General features: G+C 44.6%; 1 protein-coding gene across 1 annotated transcript; it reads left to right on the forward strand.

Moving 5' to 3' along the window:
* The first annotated feature begins 999 nt into the window (after positions 1–999).
* Positions 1,000–13,978, forward strand: LOC110142714 (olfactory receptor 10T2-like). Its single transcript, XM_020902031.2, has 2 exons — positions 1,000–1,008; positions 13,025–13,978. The coding sequence occupies exons 1-2, from the start codon at positions 1,000–1,002 to the stop codon at positions 13,976–13,978; spliced, it is 963 nt and encodes a 320-aa protein (XP_020757690.2).
* The last annotated feature ends 205 nt before the right edge of the window (positions 13,979–14,183 follow it).

Genomic DNA, 14,183 nt, shown 5'->3' on the forward strand with positions numbered 1-14,183 from the left:
CAGAACTTTCTGGGTCCCCACTCTCCCAGGAAACAAGCAACTCGCTTGGAGATCTGTCCATGGGTGCAACTGTCACGGGTTCCAGGTAGGCAAATAAGACAATGTCTAGCCCTGTAACCTGACCTCCTTTTGGCCAGGCACTCTCACCTGTCAATTGGAAAACAGACTTTGGACATGTTGAGGCAAATTCAAAGTCACAGCTTCTCAGCTGCTGCAGGGTTAAGCTGCAGCTATGTTCAGGGACTCTGCCTTTAAAAAAAAAATTACTTGTTTACGGCTCTGCTGGGTCTTCGATGTGTCACACAGTCTCTCTCTCTTATTGCAGCAAGTGGGGGGGCTACTCTTTGTTGTGGTGCTTGGACTTCTCACGGTTGTGGAGCACAGGCTCTAGTTGCACGGGCTTCAGTACTTGCAACACTCAGACTCAGTAGTTGCGGCTCCTGGGCTTAGCTGCTCCACAGCATATGGGATCTTCCAGGAACAGGGGTTGAGCCCGTGTTCCCTGCATTGGCAGGCAGATTCTTATCCACCATGCCACCACAGAAATCCCAGGTCTTCCAGAAAGAAGTAAGAGTAGACCCGGGTGGCTTGGCAAAGATCCCGAATCCACCCTTGAAAGAAACTAGGAAATCAGTCAAGAAAATGTATGGGATGGAGGCAACATCCCGCGCAAAGGCCCTGGGGCTGCGCGGTGCTTAGAACAGTGACTGCAGGAGAAACAGGGAGGTAGGGGGAGAGGCTGAGAGGGAGGAAGGAGGTGAGGGCAAGGAGGTAACTGAGCGTGTCTTGTGAGTCACACTGAGGACCCTGACTTTTACACCAAGTGCCGTGGGAGCCGCGGGGGATTCTGAGCAGAGGCGGGAGATGACCTGACTGAGGGGTTCCCAGGTGCCCTCTGGCCACTGTGGGAGACCAGAATGTGGGGGACAGGGGTGACAGCCAGGAGATCCAGGATGAGGTGGCTGAGCTCGTCCCGCTGACTGATGATGAGTGCGGGCCATGGAAGTGGTGAGAGGTGGCCGATCCTGGACAGAGGTGCAGGTGGAGCCCACAGAATTTCCTGGCAGGTTGGATGAGGGTGTGGGAGAAAGAGGAGGGTGAAGGGGCTGGCAAAGCTGTATCAGGCGGGCAGGGAGGGACCAGTCCAGCCAGGAGCAGAGGGGGCTCTGTTTATCTCAGGGAATGCCAGGGTGGACACAGGCTGAGCAGGGCGGGGTCATGCGGACAGCTGGCAGGCACCTCTCCATCCTCACCATGGAGGTGGCATCTGCCCAGTTCAGAGGGAAGCAAGAGCAAAGACTGGGGTTGTTGCCAAGCTGGGACAAGCCACTCTGGCCCATCCCTAACCCTCAAGGTGAGATCTGAAAACAAAGAGGAGAAAAACATTCCAGAGCAACTGAACATTGAACGTCAACAAGTTCTTTCACCTTCTTTTAAATAGTTTCTTTACCATGGTGATTTAGTTCCTAGTGTAAAGCAATGTGAACAGCCATAGGTATGCATATATCCCCCTTTTTTAGATTTCCTCCCCATTTAGGTCACCACAGAGCGCTGAGTCGACTTCTCTATGCTATACAGTAGGCTCTCATTTGCTTATTTTATACATGCGTGCCAGGTCACTTCAGTCAAGTCCGACTCTTTGTGACCCTATGGACTGTAGCCTGCCAAGCTCCTCTGTCCATGGGATTCTCCAGGCAAGAATACTGGAGTGGGTTGCCATGCCCTCCTCCAGGGGATCTTCCCAACCCAGGGATCAAACCTGTGTCTCTTAACATCTCCTGCATTGGCGGGAGGGTTCTTTCCCATTAGTGCCACCTGGAAAGCCCATTTTATACTTGGTAGTGTTTACATGTCAATCCCAATCTCCCAACTCAACCCATCTCTCCTTCCCCACTTACTGTCCATAAACTTGTTCTCCTCATCTATGTCTCCATTTCTGCTTTGTAAATAGGTTCATCTATACCATTTTTCTAGATTCCACATATATGTTAATATACAATGTTTTTCTTTCTGATATTTCACTCTGTATGACTGTCTGTAGGTCCATCCACGTGTCTGCAGATGGCACAATTTCTTTCCCCCTTTTCATGGCCAAGTAATATTCCATTGTGTATATGTGCCACATCTTCCCATCCACTCCTCTGTGGATGGACGTCCAGGCTGCCTCCATGTCCTGGCTAATGTAAACAGTGCAGCCATAAACACTGAGGTGCATGTAGCTTTTGGAATTATGGTTTTCTCTGGGTATATGTCCAGAGGTGAGATTTTCTGGGTCATAAGGGCTTCCAAGGCAGCTCAGACAGTAAAGAATCTGCCTGCAATGCAGGAGATCTGGGTTGGGTCCCTGGGTTAGGAAGATCCCCCGGATGGGGGCATGGCAACCCACTCCAGCATTCCTTCATGGAGAGTCCCCATGGACAGGGGAACCTGGTGGGCTATAGTCCCTGGAGTCGGAAAGAGTCAGATAAGACTGAGCAAGTATGAGCGACTAAGCACAGCACATGGGCTTCCAAGGCAGCTCAGACAGTAAAGAATCTGCCTGCAATGCAGGAGACCCGGGTTAGATCCCTGGGTTGGAAAGATCCCCTGGAGAAGGGAATGGCAATCCACTTCAGCATTGCCTAGAGAATTCCGTGTACAGAGAAGCCTAGTAGCTACAGTCTATGGGGTCACAAAGAGTTGGACACGACAGAGCGACTGACACTTTCATTTTCACTTTCATGGTAGTTCTATCAACAAGCCCTTTTCTGACTGTCTTATGTAAAATTGCAGCCTCTTCAGACCTCTCAATTACCCCCTAAATTCTCTGCTTTCTCTTTTTCTGTAGCACTAACTTCCAATATAGAATCTCACATATTTAGTCATCAAGTTTGTTGCTTATTTCCTGATTCACTTCCCTAGAGCCTTTTGCTCCTCCCAAGCTGGGATCTCTGTCTAGTTCCCTGCTATGTCCTCCATGCTGAGAGCAATGCCTGGCAGAGAACTGTTGCTCCATGAATGTGTATAGCATGGAAGGTGAACCTGCAAAACTCACAGCAGCCCTTAAAGGGCAGCCTCCGGAGACAGACTCCTGGCTTCAAATCTTGGTACCATTACTGTGAACAGTGATCCCCTCTATGTTCTGCTTCCCCAGCAGTGCAAAGCCAAGAACAGTAATCCCAGCTATCCTTGTCAGGAGCCTGAGACCAAAGGATTCTTAATATTGTTCAGAGAATCTTATTATTATCTGTGATCTCAGAGGATCAATTTTCACTTTGACAGATGATGCTCAGAGGGAGAAAGCCGGCTACCCAGGCTCACACTGCTCCTAGTTAGTGAAGGTACCTGCATTCAAATCCAGCTCTGTCTGATTCCAGAGCTCAATCTTGTTGTCTCAGTACATCACTGTCTCCAGCACAAGATTTCTGCTTTATGTAGTGGGAATTTTTGTCAGGTAGTGACCTCCCCATCACTGGAGGCATGCACGTAGAAGCTGGCTAATTTAGCTAGAGGAGACTTCTACACTGAGTGTGTATTGAGGGATGTTTCCTTCCCAATTGCCCTCTTTATGAGGCCCAAGAAAAGCTGACGTTCCTGGAGAAAGCGTGTGTTAATACCATGAAAGACCCCTTCTAATAGGACAATTACAGCAGGGAGTCCATCAACCTGGTCTTAACTTCTTTCTCTAAAAAGCATCACCTCACTCTGGAACATTTGTCTAATGCCCTTAGATACCCACAAATACTTCCTATGATCTTCCAAAATGGTCCACCTCATGGCTTGCCCAGGATAAAGAATCTGCCTGCCAATGCAGGATACACAAGAGACTCAGGTTTGATGCAACAGACAAGGATTTGATCCCTGGGTCAGGAAGATCCCCTGGAGGAAGAAATGGCAACCCACTTCAGTATTCTTGCCTGGAACATTCCATGGACAGAGGAGCCTGGTGGGCTACAGTCCACAGGGTCACAAAAAGTAGGACATGACTGAGGGACTGAATATACATGGTTTGCTAGGGAGCCAAGTCACCTACTTATTTGCAGTTTTTACTAGACATTTTCTCCTCAGATATGTATTGAAAATGTTCACCACAAATGGTGTTAGCATATTTTGCATTCCAAAGGGAACCTCTTTATCTCTATCCTTGTGTGTTAGTTGCTCAATCATGTCCAACTCTTTGTGACCCCATAGACTGTATCTCGCCAGGCTGCTCTGTCCATGGAAATCTTCAGCCAAGAATACTGGAGTGGGTTGCCATTCCCTTCTCCAGGGGATCTTCCTGACCTAGTGATAGAACCCAGGTTTCCTGCATTGAAGGCAGATTCCTTACCATCTGAGCTTTGGGTTTCAAAGGGAACCTCTTTATTTCTACCCTTAGCTCCTTTTTTTCTGAACCAGGTTGATTAAACTTCTTTAAGAACAATAAAAATACTTACCCAGAGGAAAAAGAATCCCTCTAAAAAATTTTATTTCTTCTATTTACCAAAATCCCCACTTGATGCAGAAAAATTGGGACATACAAAAAAGAAGGGAAAATGCACGCTTTTGTAGTAAGTCAATTGGGATCCAACTGTTTTGTTTCCCATTTCTCAGCAAACACATACATCAAGATTCTTCTCTTGTCATCAATTATTCTCAAAGACGTGACTTTAATGATGGTCCATCCTCTCGTCTATTGAAGTTTTAGCTCTTCCCCCCCTTAATGATTTGTAAGGGCATTTTATTGAACACTTAGGTTTTTCTTTCTCTTTTTTTAAACTTTAAATAATGCTACTATGAACATCCTTGTACCTGAAAGTCAGAGAATTTCTTTTTCTAAAAATATTCATTTATTTGGCTGTGCTGGGTCTTAGTTGCAGCACGTGGGATCTTTGATCTTTGTTGTGGAATGTGGAATCCTTAGTTGAGGCATCTAGTTGTCTGACCAGGAACAGAACCTGGGCCCCCTGCATTGGAAGTGAGGAGTTTTACCCACTGGACCACCAGGGAAGTCCCAGATAATTTTTTCTTTTATTTAAATTATATGTTTGTTTATTTATTTTTGGGCTCTGCTGGGTCTTCATTGCTGTGCACAGGCTTTTCTCTAGTTGTGGCAAGTGGAGGCTACTCTCTAGGTGCAGTGGGCAGACTCTAGGCCACCTGGGCTCCAGTAGTTGAGGTACATGGGCTTAGTTGCTCTGTGGCATGTGGGATCTTTCCGGACTAGAGATGGAACCCAAGTCCACTGTACTGGCAGGCAATTCTTAACCACTGGACCACCAGGGAAATTCCCCAGATAATTTATTTTTGAGAAAATATTTAGAAGGAGAATTATAGAACCAAGATAAGATTTCAGATATATAAACAAATTGTATTCTCCTGCAACCAACAATGCAAAGAGGTCAACGACCTAGTTTTACTCACACTCATTAGCACCCACCTCTCATTTCCTTCTTCAGTCTTTGCCAATTTGATAAATTAAAAAAATGCTGTTTAGGTCTTCTGCCCATTTTCTGAGTGGATCGTTTGTTTTTCTTGATATTGAGCTGTATGCGCTGTTTGTATATTTTGGAAATAAAGCTCTTGTCAGTTTCATCATTGCAAATATTTTTTCCCATTCTATAGGTTGTCTTTTTGTTTATGATTTGCTGTGCAAAAGAGGAACTGAAGATTTTTTAGAGTCACAACCTCTTCTAGTTTGTTATTTGCCTATACATTTATTTCAATTTAACAATGTTTTGTGATATCCAGAAATTACACTTTTTCAGTGGTCATAATCCAATTACTTTTTTTCTCTGTGAAGTCTTCCAGGTAATCGAATTTCTATAAGTCTCACTATATAAGGGCCCTGATGTTCTTTCTGATTTAGTTTAATTTGCAATAAAGGATCCTTTTTCAGACACATGCTCTGGGTATCTCTGTCCAGTGTACCTTTTCATAGATCTAGATTCCCCCTGATTCCCCATCCCTGCACAGCACAGCATGTGGGATCTTATTCCCCAGATCAAGGGATTGAACCGGAGCACCTGAATTGGCAGAGGCTAGATTGCCAGGGAAGTCCCCTAGATCTAGATTTCTTAAGTGGAATCTGAGATTCTTAAATTGGAATTTCATTTTGCTTTAGTTTTTGAAGATTTCAAGTCAGGCTTTTCATTTTTTTTTTTTTCACAGTGTGAATTCCTCAGAGGACCTCATTGGAATTTTCCTAAGTGGAATATTCTTTTAGTTTTGTTTGTGCTGGATCAGGAGTTGGCAAACTATTGTGTGCACGTGTCCTTGAGTGCTCAGTCATGTCCGACTCTGCAACCTGTGGACTGTAGCCTACCGGACTCCTTTGTCCAAGGAATTTTCCAGGGAAGAATACTGGAGTGGGTTGCCTTTCCTACTCCAGGGGATCTTCCTGACCAGGGATCGAACCCCTATCTGCTGTGTCTGCAGCAGGTGGTTTCTTTACCACTGAGCCACCTGGGAAATCCAGCAAACTATAGTCAGAGGGCCAAATCTGGCCCGTTGCCTGTTTTTGTAAATAAAGTTTTATTGAAACGTTCAGGGACACTTGTGTGTACATTGTCCATGGCTGCTTTGACACTAGATGGACAGAGTTGAGCAGTCATAACAGATTGCACAACCCAAATGGCCTAAACTATTCACTTTCTGGTCCTTTACAGAAAACGTTCGCACCCCTGTGCTTGATCAACATGACTGCCTGCTTCCTGGTTTTCCTTTCTTCATGAAAAACGGGCAATCATTCCTCACTGTCTTTTGCACCTATTAAATTCTCCGATGGTCCAGACTAGTCTTTTCTTTATGACACGATCAAGCACATTTTTGTTGCTTTTCTCTACTTATATATCTTTAGAACTAAAATTTAAAATGTATTTTTCACAAATTAAAATTTCAACAAACTTCTAAAACATTTAAAGAATCATCCTCAATTTCTCTTGACCAATTGCTGCAGATGAGTAATTTCAGCGGCGCAGCTATTTCTTCTCTTCTGAGTCACTGAAATGGCAACCCACTCTAGTATTCTTGCCTGGAGAATTCCATGGACAGAGGAGCCTGGCGGGTGAAAGTCCATGTCTCAGAGTCGGACCCGACTGAGCAACTTTCTCTTCACTTCACTTCGAGGGCCACTGGCTTGCAGATTACCCTAAATGCCACTAGATGGCGCATGAATCAGCCCTCATCTCTCCAGTACCCACAGTCAGGGGAGTCTCCGGAGTTGTTTTGAAATGTGCTTCCCTCCAGACGAATTAACTCTTGATAAATAGGGAAAGATTACATTAGGACAATTTTCCAAATGAGTGCAAAATACTCAGAAACATTCCAATATAGATTATATGCATTTTCTGGGCTTGCAAGTTAATTGATTATAAAATAATCACCAATTCAGTAATTATCTTTTTTTCTATTTATTTATGGCAGTGCTGAGTTTTCATTGCTGCTTTTTCTAGTTGCATGGAGCAAGGGCTACTCTCCAGCTGCAGTGTGTGGGCTTCCCTTGGTGGTCGCTTCTCTTCTTTCAGAGAACAGGCTCCAGGGCATGCAGGCTTCAGTAGTTGTAGTGCACAGGTTTAGCTGCCTCATGGCACGTGGAATCCTTCCGGACTAGGGATCGAACCTGTGTTCCCTGCTTTGGCAGGCAAATTCTTAACCACTGGACCACTAGGGAAATCCCAGGATTTTTACTAATACTTCATTATTTGAATTAAAATGGTTAAAAATTTTACAGGAATTCCCTGGTGATTTAGTGGTTAGGACTCTGTGCTTCCACTACAGGGGACATGGGTTTGATCCCTGGTACAGGAGCTGAGATCCTGAATGCTGTGAAGCACAGCAAAAAAAAGAAAGCCAATAATTTCAGAATTATTTTCCATTTAATTAACACGGAAGTATTTATCAGCACAAGGCCTGGATCCGAAATACTGTTAGGTGGCCCATGAAATTGTGTAGATTTCTAAGATCAGAAGAAATAAATAAGCTCTTAGAGAATTATATTCATCTTTACATCAATACAGTCCTAAAAATGTAAAAATTTTGAATTTTTATAAAATTTACATAAATTAAAAAGTTGGCTTTATTTCATTTGATAAATGAAATTTTATTTAAATAAAAATTAGAAATAAAATTTACATAAAAATAAAAGACAATTTTTTTTCTTTGGCCATGTCTCATGGCTTGCAGAATCTTGGTTCTTCACCTAGGGATCGAACCTGTGTCTCCTGCAATGGAATCAAGCTGTCCTAACCATTGGGCAGCCAGGGAATTCCTCCCTCTTTTTAAAATAATTTTCAGGAGTTCCCTGGTAGTCCAGTGGTTAGAACTTGGTGCTTTTACTGCTGAGGGCCCCAGGTTTAATCCCTGGTTGAGAAACTAGGATCCCACAAGCCTCGAGGCTTGGCCAGCCCCACCCTCCCCCCAAAAGCAATTTTTATGGAGGAAGGCAAAAGTGCCTAGGGACCGTGGAAGACATTATATAGCCTTGGGTGTCAAATTTTCTAAAAGTATTACTTTGATCATTTCAGATATCAGTGTTACAGGCTTTGCCTTTCTTGGGTATCCTTTTCACATGGATAGTAGAGGATTCTGTGAATTCCTAGCCCACATCCCCTTGGCCACAATTTCCTATCTTACCTGTCAGACTGAATTCCCTGTATGTGTGGCAGGTGTGGAAGTCCTGGGAGATTGATGCCTCCTGGTAGAACCTCTTGAGCAAGATGATTGGGGATTGATGGATAAGCAGCGTAGTTCCCTCACCACCCCTCAAGGATCTCCAGGTGGGATTACATTGTAGTAATGCTCTTGAAGAAAGTCACTGGCCACCTGGCTCTAGAAGGATTGAGTCACAGACCACTGCAGTCACAGACCTTTAACACACCCTGAAAGGAGTTCAGTGTGGGGATCAGGAATGAAATTCTTAGTGCTCTGGGGAAACTGGCAGAACAGCCCATTAGATAATTAGATTTTCGGGAGAGATTTTTATGAGCCCAATTTCTTGCATCACCGACTCAATGGACATGAATTTGAACAAACTCTGGGAGATGGTGAAGGACAGGGGAACTTGGTGTGCTGCAGTCCATGGGGTCGCAGAGTCGGATACAACTTAGTGACTGAACAACAGAGTTTCTTGCATCTTCCCAAAGTTAGAAAAGCACTAAAATCAATAAGATATCTGCTCCTTGTGACTAGCAGCAACCTTCTACTGAGGTGCATGCTTGACTGCATTTCCCACTTCTCCAAAATCTGACTCCCCTGCACACCCCCTCCCACCCGCCATCCCCCATCCCGCTTCCAAGCAGTTGCTCAGAGCTCTCTGAGAGGCTGTCTGTCGAACTTTGAAGTGTTAGTCACTCAGTCATGTCTGACTCTTTGCGGCTCCATGGGCTATAGCCTGCCAGGCTCTTTTGTTCATTCTCCTGGCAAGAATACTGGAGTGGGTAGCCATTCCCTTTTGCAGGGGATCTTACCCACTCAGGGATGGAACCTGGGTCTCCCGCATTGCAGGCAGATTCTCTACTGTCTGAGCCCCCAGGGCAGCCCTCTCTCAAGCTTCAGTGCTTAGTAAGTCCCCAAATAAAACTGAACCTAACAGCTCTCCTGTTGTATGTTTTCATTTCAGTCAACATCTTGATAATACACTTTTTATGGTCTGTCTCCCTTCACCACTCCACCACCCATGTATTTGGGGATGACGTTGCAGATAAATTACTTGCTTTTGAATCCTTTCCTCAGGATCTGTTTCTAGTGGAATTCAGACTAATGCCCTGAAGTTCCTACCCCCTCTCCCTGCCCCAAATATTGTAATTTACTCCTTATAAGGTTCTTGTGATTTTCTTAAAAAATTTTTTTTAATTAAGAACATATTTTTGCTTTATTAAAAATAATCCCTCCCCCCTTGTTTTTGGCCATGTGGGGCATGCAGGATCTAATTCTTTGATGAGGGATCAAATCTGTGCTGCAGTGGAAGCATGATGTCTTAATCACTGGACACTCAGGGACATCCCTCTTTTCTTTTTTTAATTGAAATATATTTGACTGTGTAAGTTTAAGGTGTATCCTATATTGATGTATTGTAAATATGATTACTACTGTAGGCAGGCTTCCTAGGTGGTGCTAGTGGTAAAGAATCCGCCTGCCAACGCAGGAGATGTGAGAGATGTGGATTCGACCTCGAAGTTGGGAAGATGCCCTGGAGAAGGAAATGGTAAAACTCTCCAGTATTCTTGCCTGAAGAATCCCATGGACTAAGTAGCCTGCAGCGCTGCAGTCCACAGGGTTGCAAAGAGTCGAACATTACTGAAGCGACTTAGCACGGATGCACCATTGTAGCCAGAGCAGCATCTCTTATCATGTCACAGAATTATCATTTCTTTTTTATGGTGGGAATAATTAAGATCTGAGCTTCCCTGACAATGCAGGAGACCTGGGTTCAATCCCTGGGTTGGGAAGTTTCCCTGGAGAAGGAAATGGAAACCCGCTACAGTATTCTTGCCTGGGAAATCCCAGGGACAGGGAAGCCTGGTAGGATACCGTCCAAAGGGTCATGAAAGAGTGAGACACGACTTTGCAACTAAACAACAATTAAGATATAGTCTCAAAAAAAAAAAAAAAAAGATCTAATCTCTTAGCAACTTTGATGTTTATATACACAATGGTCTATATTCACTGTGCTATGCATTAGATCTCTAGGATTTATTTCCTGACAGTTGCAAGTTTGTATACTTAAACATCATCTCTCCAATTCTCCACCCACCTCCCAACCCCTGGTAATGACGATTTTACTATTTATCCCTAACTCCCACCCTTATATATATATAATATATATTTTTTTAAGTTTGACTTTTATATTCTACAAATAAGTGAGGTCATACAGTGTTTTTTTTTCTCTATCTGATATCACACTTAGCATTATGTCCTCAAAGTCCATTCATATTGTCAAATGGGAATATTTCCTTCTTTCTCATCACTGAATCATATTCTGATGTGTGTATGTACCAATCTTCCTTTTTCATTCATCTGTTAATGAGCACCCAAGTTATTTCCATATCTGTGATTTTCTTGTCTATTGCAGAGCTGCTAGCTGTGTGATATTAGGAAAACCATGACCTCATTTCTTGTTTATTTATTTTTACTGTTTATTTATTTGGCTGCATTGGATCTTAGTTGCAGCATGTGGAATCTTCATTGCTGTGTGGGGGCTCAGTAGTTGCTGTCTGCCAGCTCTCTAGTTGTGTGGCTGGGACTCCAGAGTTCTGGGGCTCAGAAGTTGCCTTGCACCACTCATGGGCTTAGCTGCTGCCCAGCATGTGGGATCTTATTTTCCCAACCAGTGATGACAACTGCGTCCCCTACATTGCAAGGCAGATTCTTAACTACTGGACTACTAGGGAAGTCCCACAATGGCCTCATTTCTGTCCCTCTTTCCTTTTTATTCTTGTAAAACAGGGATGATTATCCTTTCCAACTGGCACATGATGTTTATTTTATTTTTTTTTTCTTCCCATTTATTTTTATTAATTGGAGGCTAATTACTTTACAACATTGCAGTGGTTTTTGTCATACACTGAAATGAATTAGCCATGGAGTTACATGTATTCCCCATTCTGGTCCCCCCTCCCACCTCTCTCTCCACCCCATCCCTCTGGGTCTTCCCAGTGCACCAGGCCTGAGCACTTGTCTCATGCATCCAACCTGGGCTGGTGATCTGTTTCACCCTAGATATACATGTTTCAATGCTGTTCTCTTGAAACATCCCACCCTCGCCTTCTCCCACAGAGTCCACAAGTCTGTTCTATACATCTGAGTCTCTTTTTCTTTTTTTGCATATAGGGTTATCATTACCATCTTTCTAAATTCCATATATATGTGTTAGTATACTGTAATGGTCTTTATCTTTCTGGCTTACTTCGCTCTGTATAATGGGCTCCAGTTTCATCCATCTCATTAGAACTGATTCAAATGAATTCTTTTTAATGGCTGAGTAATATTCCATGGTGTATATGTACCACAGCTTCCTCATCCATTCGTCTGCTGATGGGCATCTAGGTTGCTTCCATGTCCTGGCTATTATAAACAGTGCTGCGATGAACATTGGGGTGCACGTGTCTCTTTCAGATCTGGTTTCCTCGGTGTGTATGCCCAGAAGTGGTATTGCTGGGTCATATGGCAGTTCTATTTCCAGCTTTTTAAGGAATCTCCACACTGTTTTCCATAGTGGCTGTACTAGTTTGCATTTCCACCAACAGTGTAAGAGCGTTCCCTTTTCTCCACACCCTCTCCAGCATTTATTGCTTGTAGACTTTTGGATAGCAGCCATCCTGACTGGCGTGTAATGGTACCTCATTGTGGTTTTGATTTGCATTTCTCTGATAATGAGTGATATTGAGCATCTTTTCATGTGTTTGTTAGCCATCCGTATGTCTTCCTTGGAGAAATGTCTGTTTAGTTCTTTGGCCCATTTTTTGATTGGGTCATTTATTTTTCTGGAATTGAGCTGCAGGAGTTGCTTGTATATTTTTGAGATTAATCCTTTGTCTGTTGCTTCATTTGCTATTATTTTCTCCCAATCTGAGGGCTGTCTTTTCACCTTGCTTATAGTTTCCTTTGTTGTGCAAAAGCTTTTAAGTTTCATTAGGTCCCATTTGTTTATTTTTGCTTTTGTTTCTAAAATTCTGGGATGTGGGTCATAGAGGATCCTGCTGTGATTTATGTTGGAGAGTGTTTTGCCTATGTTCTCCTCTAGGAGTTTGATAGTTTCTGGTCTTACATTTAGATCTTTAATCCATTTTGAGTTTATTTTTGTGTATGGTGTTAGAAAGTGTTCTAGTTTCATTCTTTTACAGGTGGTTGACCAGTTTTCCCAGCACCACTTGTTAAAGAGGTTGTCTTTTTTCCATTGTATATCCTTGCCTCCTTTGTTGAAGATAAGGTGACCATAGGTTCGTGGATTTATCTCTGGGCTTTCTATTCTGTTCCATTGATCTATATTTCTGTCTTTGTGGCACATGATGTTTAGCAGAGCCTTCCTGAACTTTCCTTTTCCATTTCCTCTGCCTTCTCCTCTCAGGTTCCTGAGAAGCAGCAGGAAAATGCCACCTGGCTGGTGACAGAATTTTTTCTGGTGGGTTTCTCCAACCTCCCAGACCTGAGGACCACCCTCTTTGCACTGTTCTTCCTCACGTACCTGGTTACCCTCAGCGGCAACGTCACCATCATCACCGTCATCCATGCCGACCGGACCCTGCACACTCCCATGTACCGCTTCCTGGCGGCGCTGTCCCTCTCCGAGACCTGCTACACACTGGTCACCATCCCCAACATGCTGGCTCGTCTGTGGATGGAGAACCAGGCCATCTCCATCTCTGGCTGTCGGGCTCAGATGTTTTTCTTCCTGGGCCTGGGATGCAGTCACTGCTTCCTCCTCACTCTGATGGGTTACGACCGCTACGTGGCCATCTGCCATCCTCTGCGCTATTCGGTGATCATGAGACCCACGGTTTGCCTCGGTCTGGGAGCCCTGGTTTTCTGCTCCGGCTTCTCGGTGGCCTCGATCGAGACTAGCCTGATCTTCTCCTCGCGCTTCTGCCGCAGCAACCGGGTGGAGCACTTCTTCTGCGACATCGCCCCCGTCCTGAAGCTCAGTTGCGCGGAGAGTGCCAGCAAAGCGCTGGCCATCTTCTTCCTGAGTATTCTCGTGGTGTTAATCTCCTTCCTCCTTATCCTCCTCTCCTACGCCTTCATCGTGGCCGCCCTCCTGAGGATCCCCTCGGCCGCTGGCCGGAGCAAAGCCTTCTCCACCTGCGCCGCCCACCTCACCGTGGTCATCGTGCATTTTGGCTGCGCCTCCATCATCTACCTGAGGCCCGAGTCTGGAGGAAGCCCAGGCCAGGACCGCCTGGTGGCTGTGTTCTACACGGTGGTGACGCCGCTACTGAACCCGGTGGTATACACTTTGCGCAATAAGGAGGTGAGGGTGGCTCTGAGGAGGATCCTGGCCCGAAGCCACGTAATTTTAAAATAAACACTCCCTGGGACTTTTCTGGTGACCCAGTGGCTAAGACACAAGCACTCCCATTTCAGAGCTCCCGGGTTCCATCCCTGGTCGGGGAACTAGATCGCACATGACAGCAACTAAGAGCTCATTTTGAGTTGTGGTGCTGGAGAAGACTCTTGAGAGTCCCTTGGACTGCAAGAAGATCAAACCAGTCCATCCTAAAGGAAATCAA

Source organism: Odocoileus virginianus, chromosome 3 (assembly GCF_023699985.2).
Source record: "Odocoileus virginianus isolate 20LAN1187 ecotype Illinois chromosome 3, Ovbor_1.2, whole genome shotgun sequence".
In the NCBI taxonomy this organism is placed as follows: domain Eukaryota; kingdom Metazoa; phylum Chordata; class Mammalia; order Artiodactyla; family Cervidae; genus Odocoileus; species Odocoileus virginianus.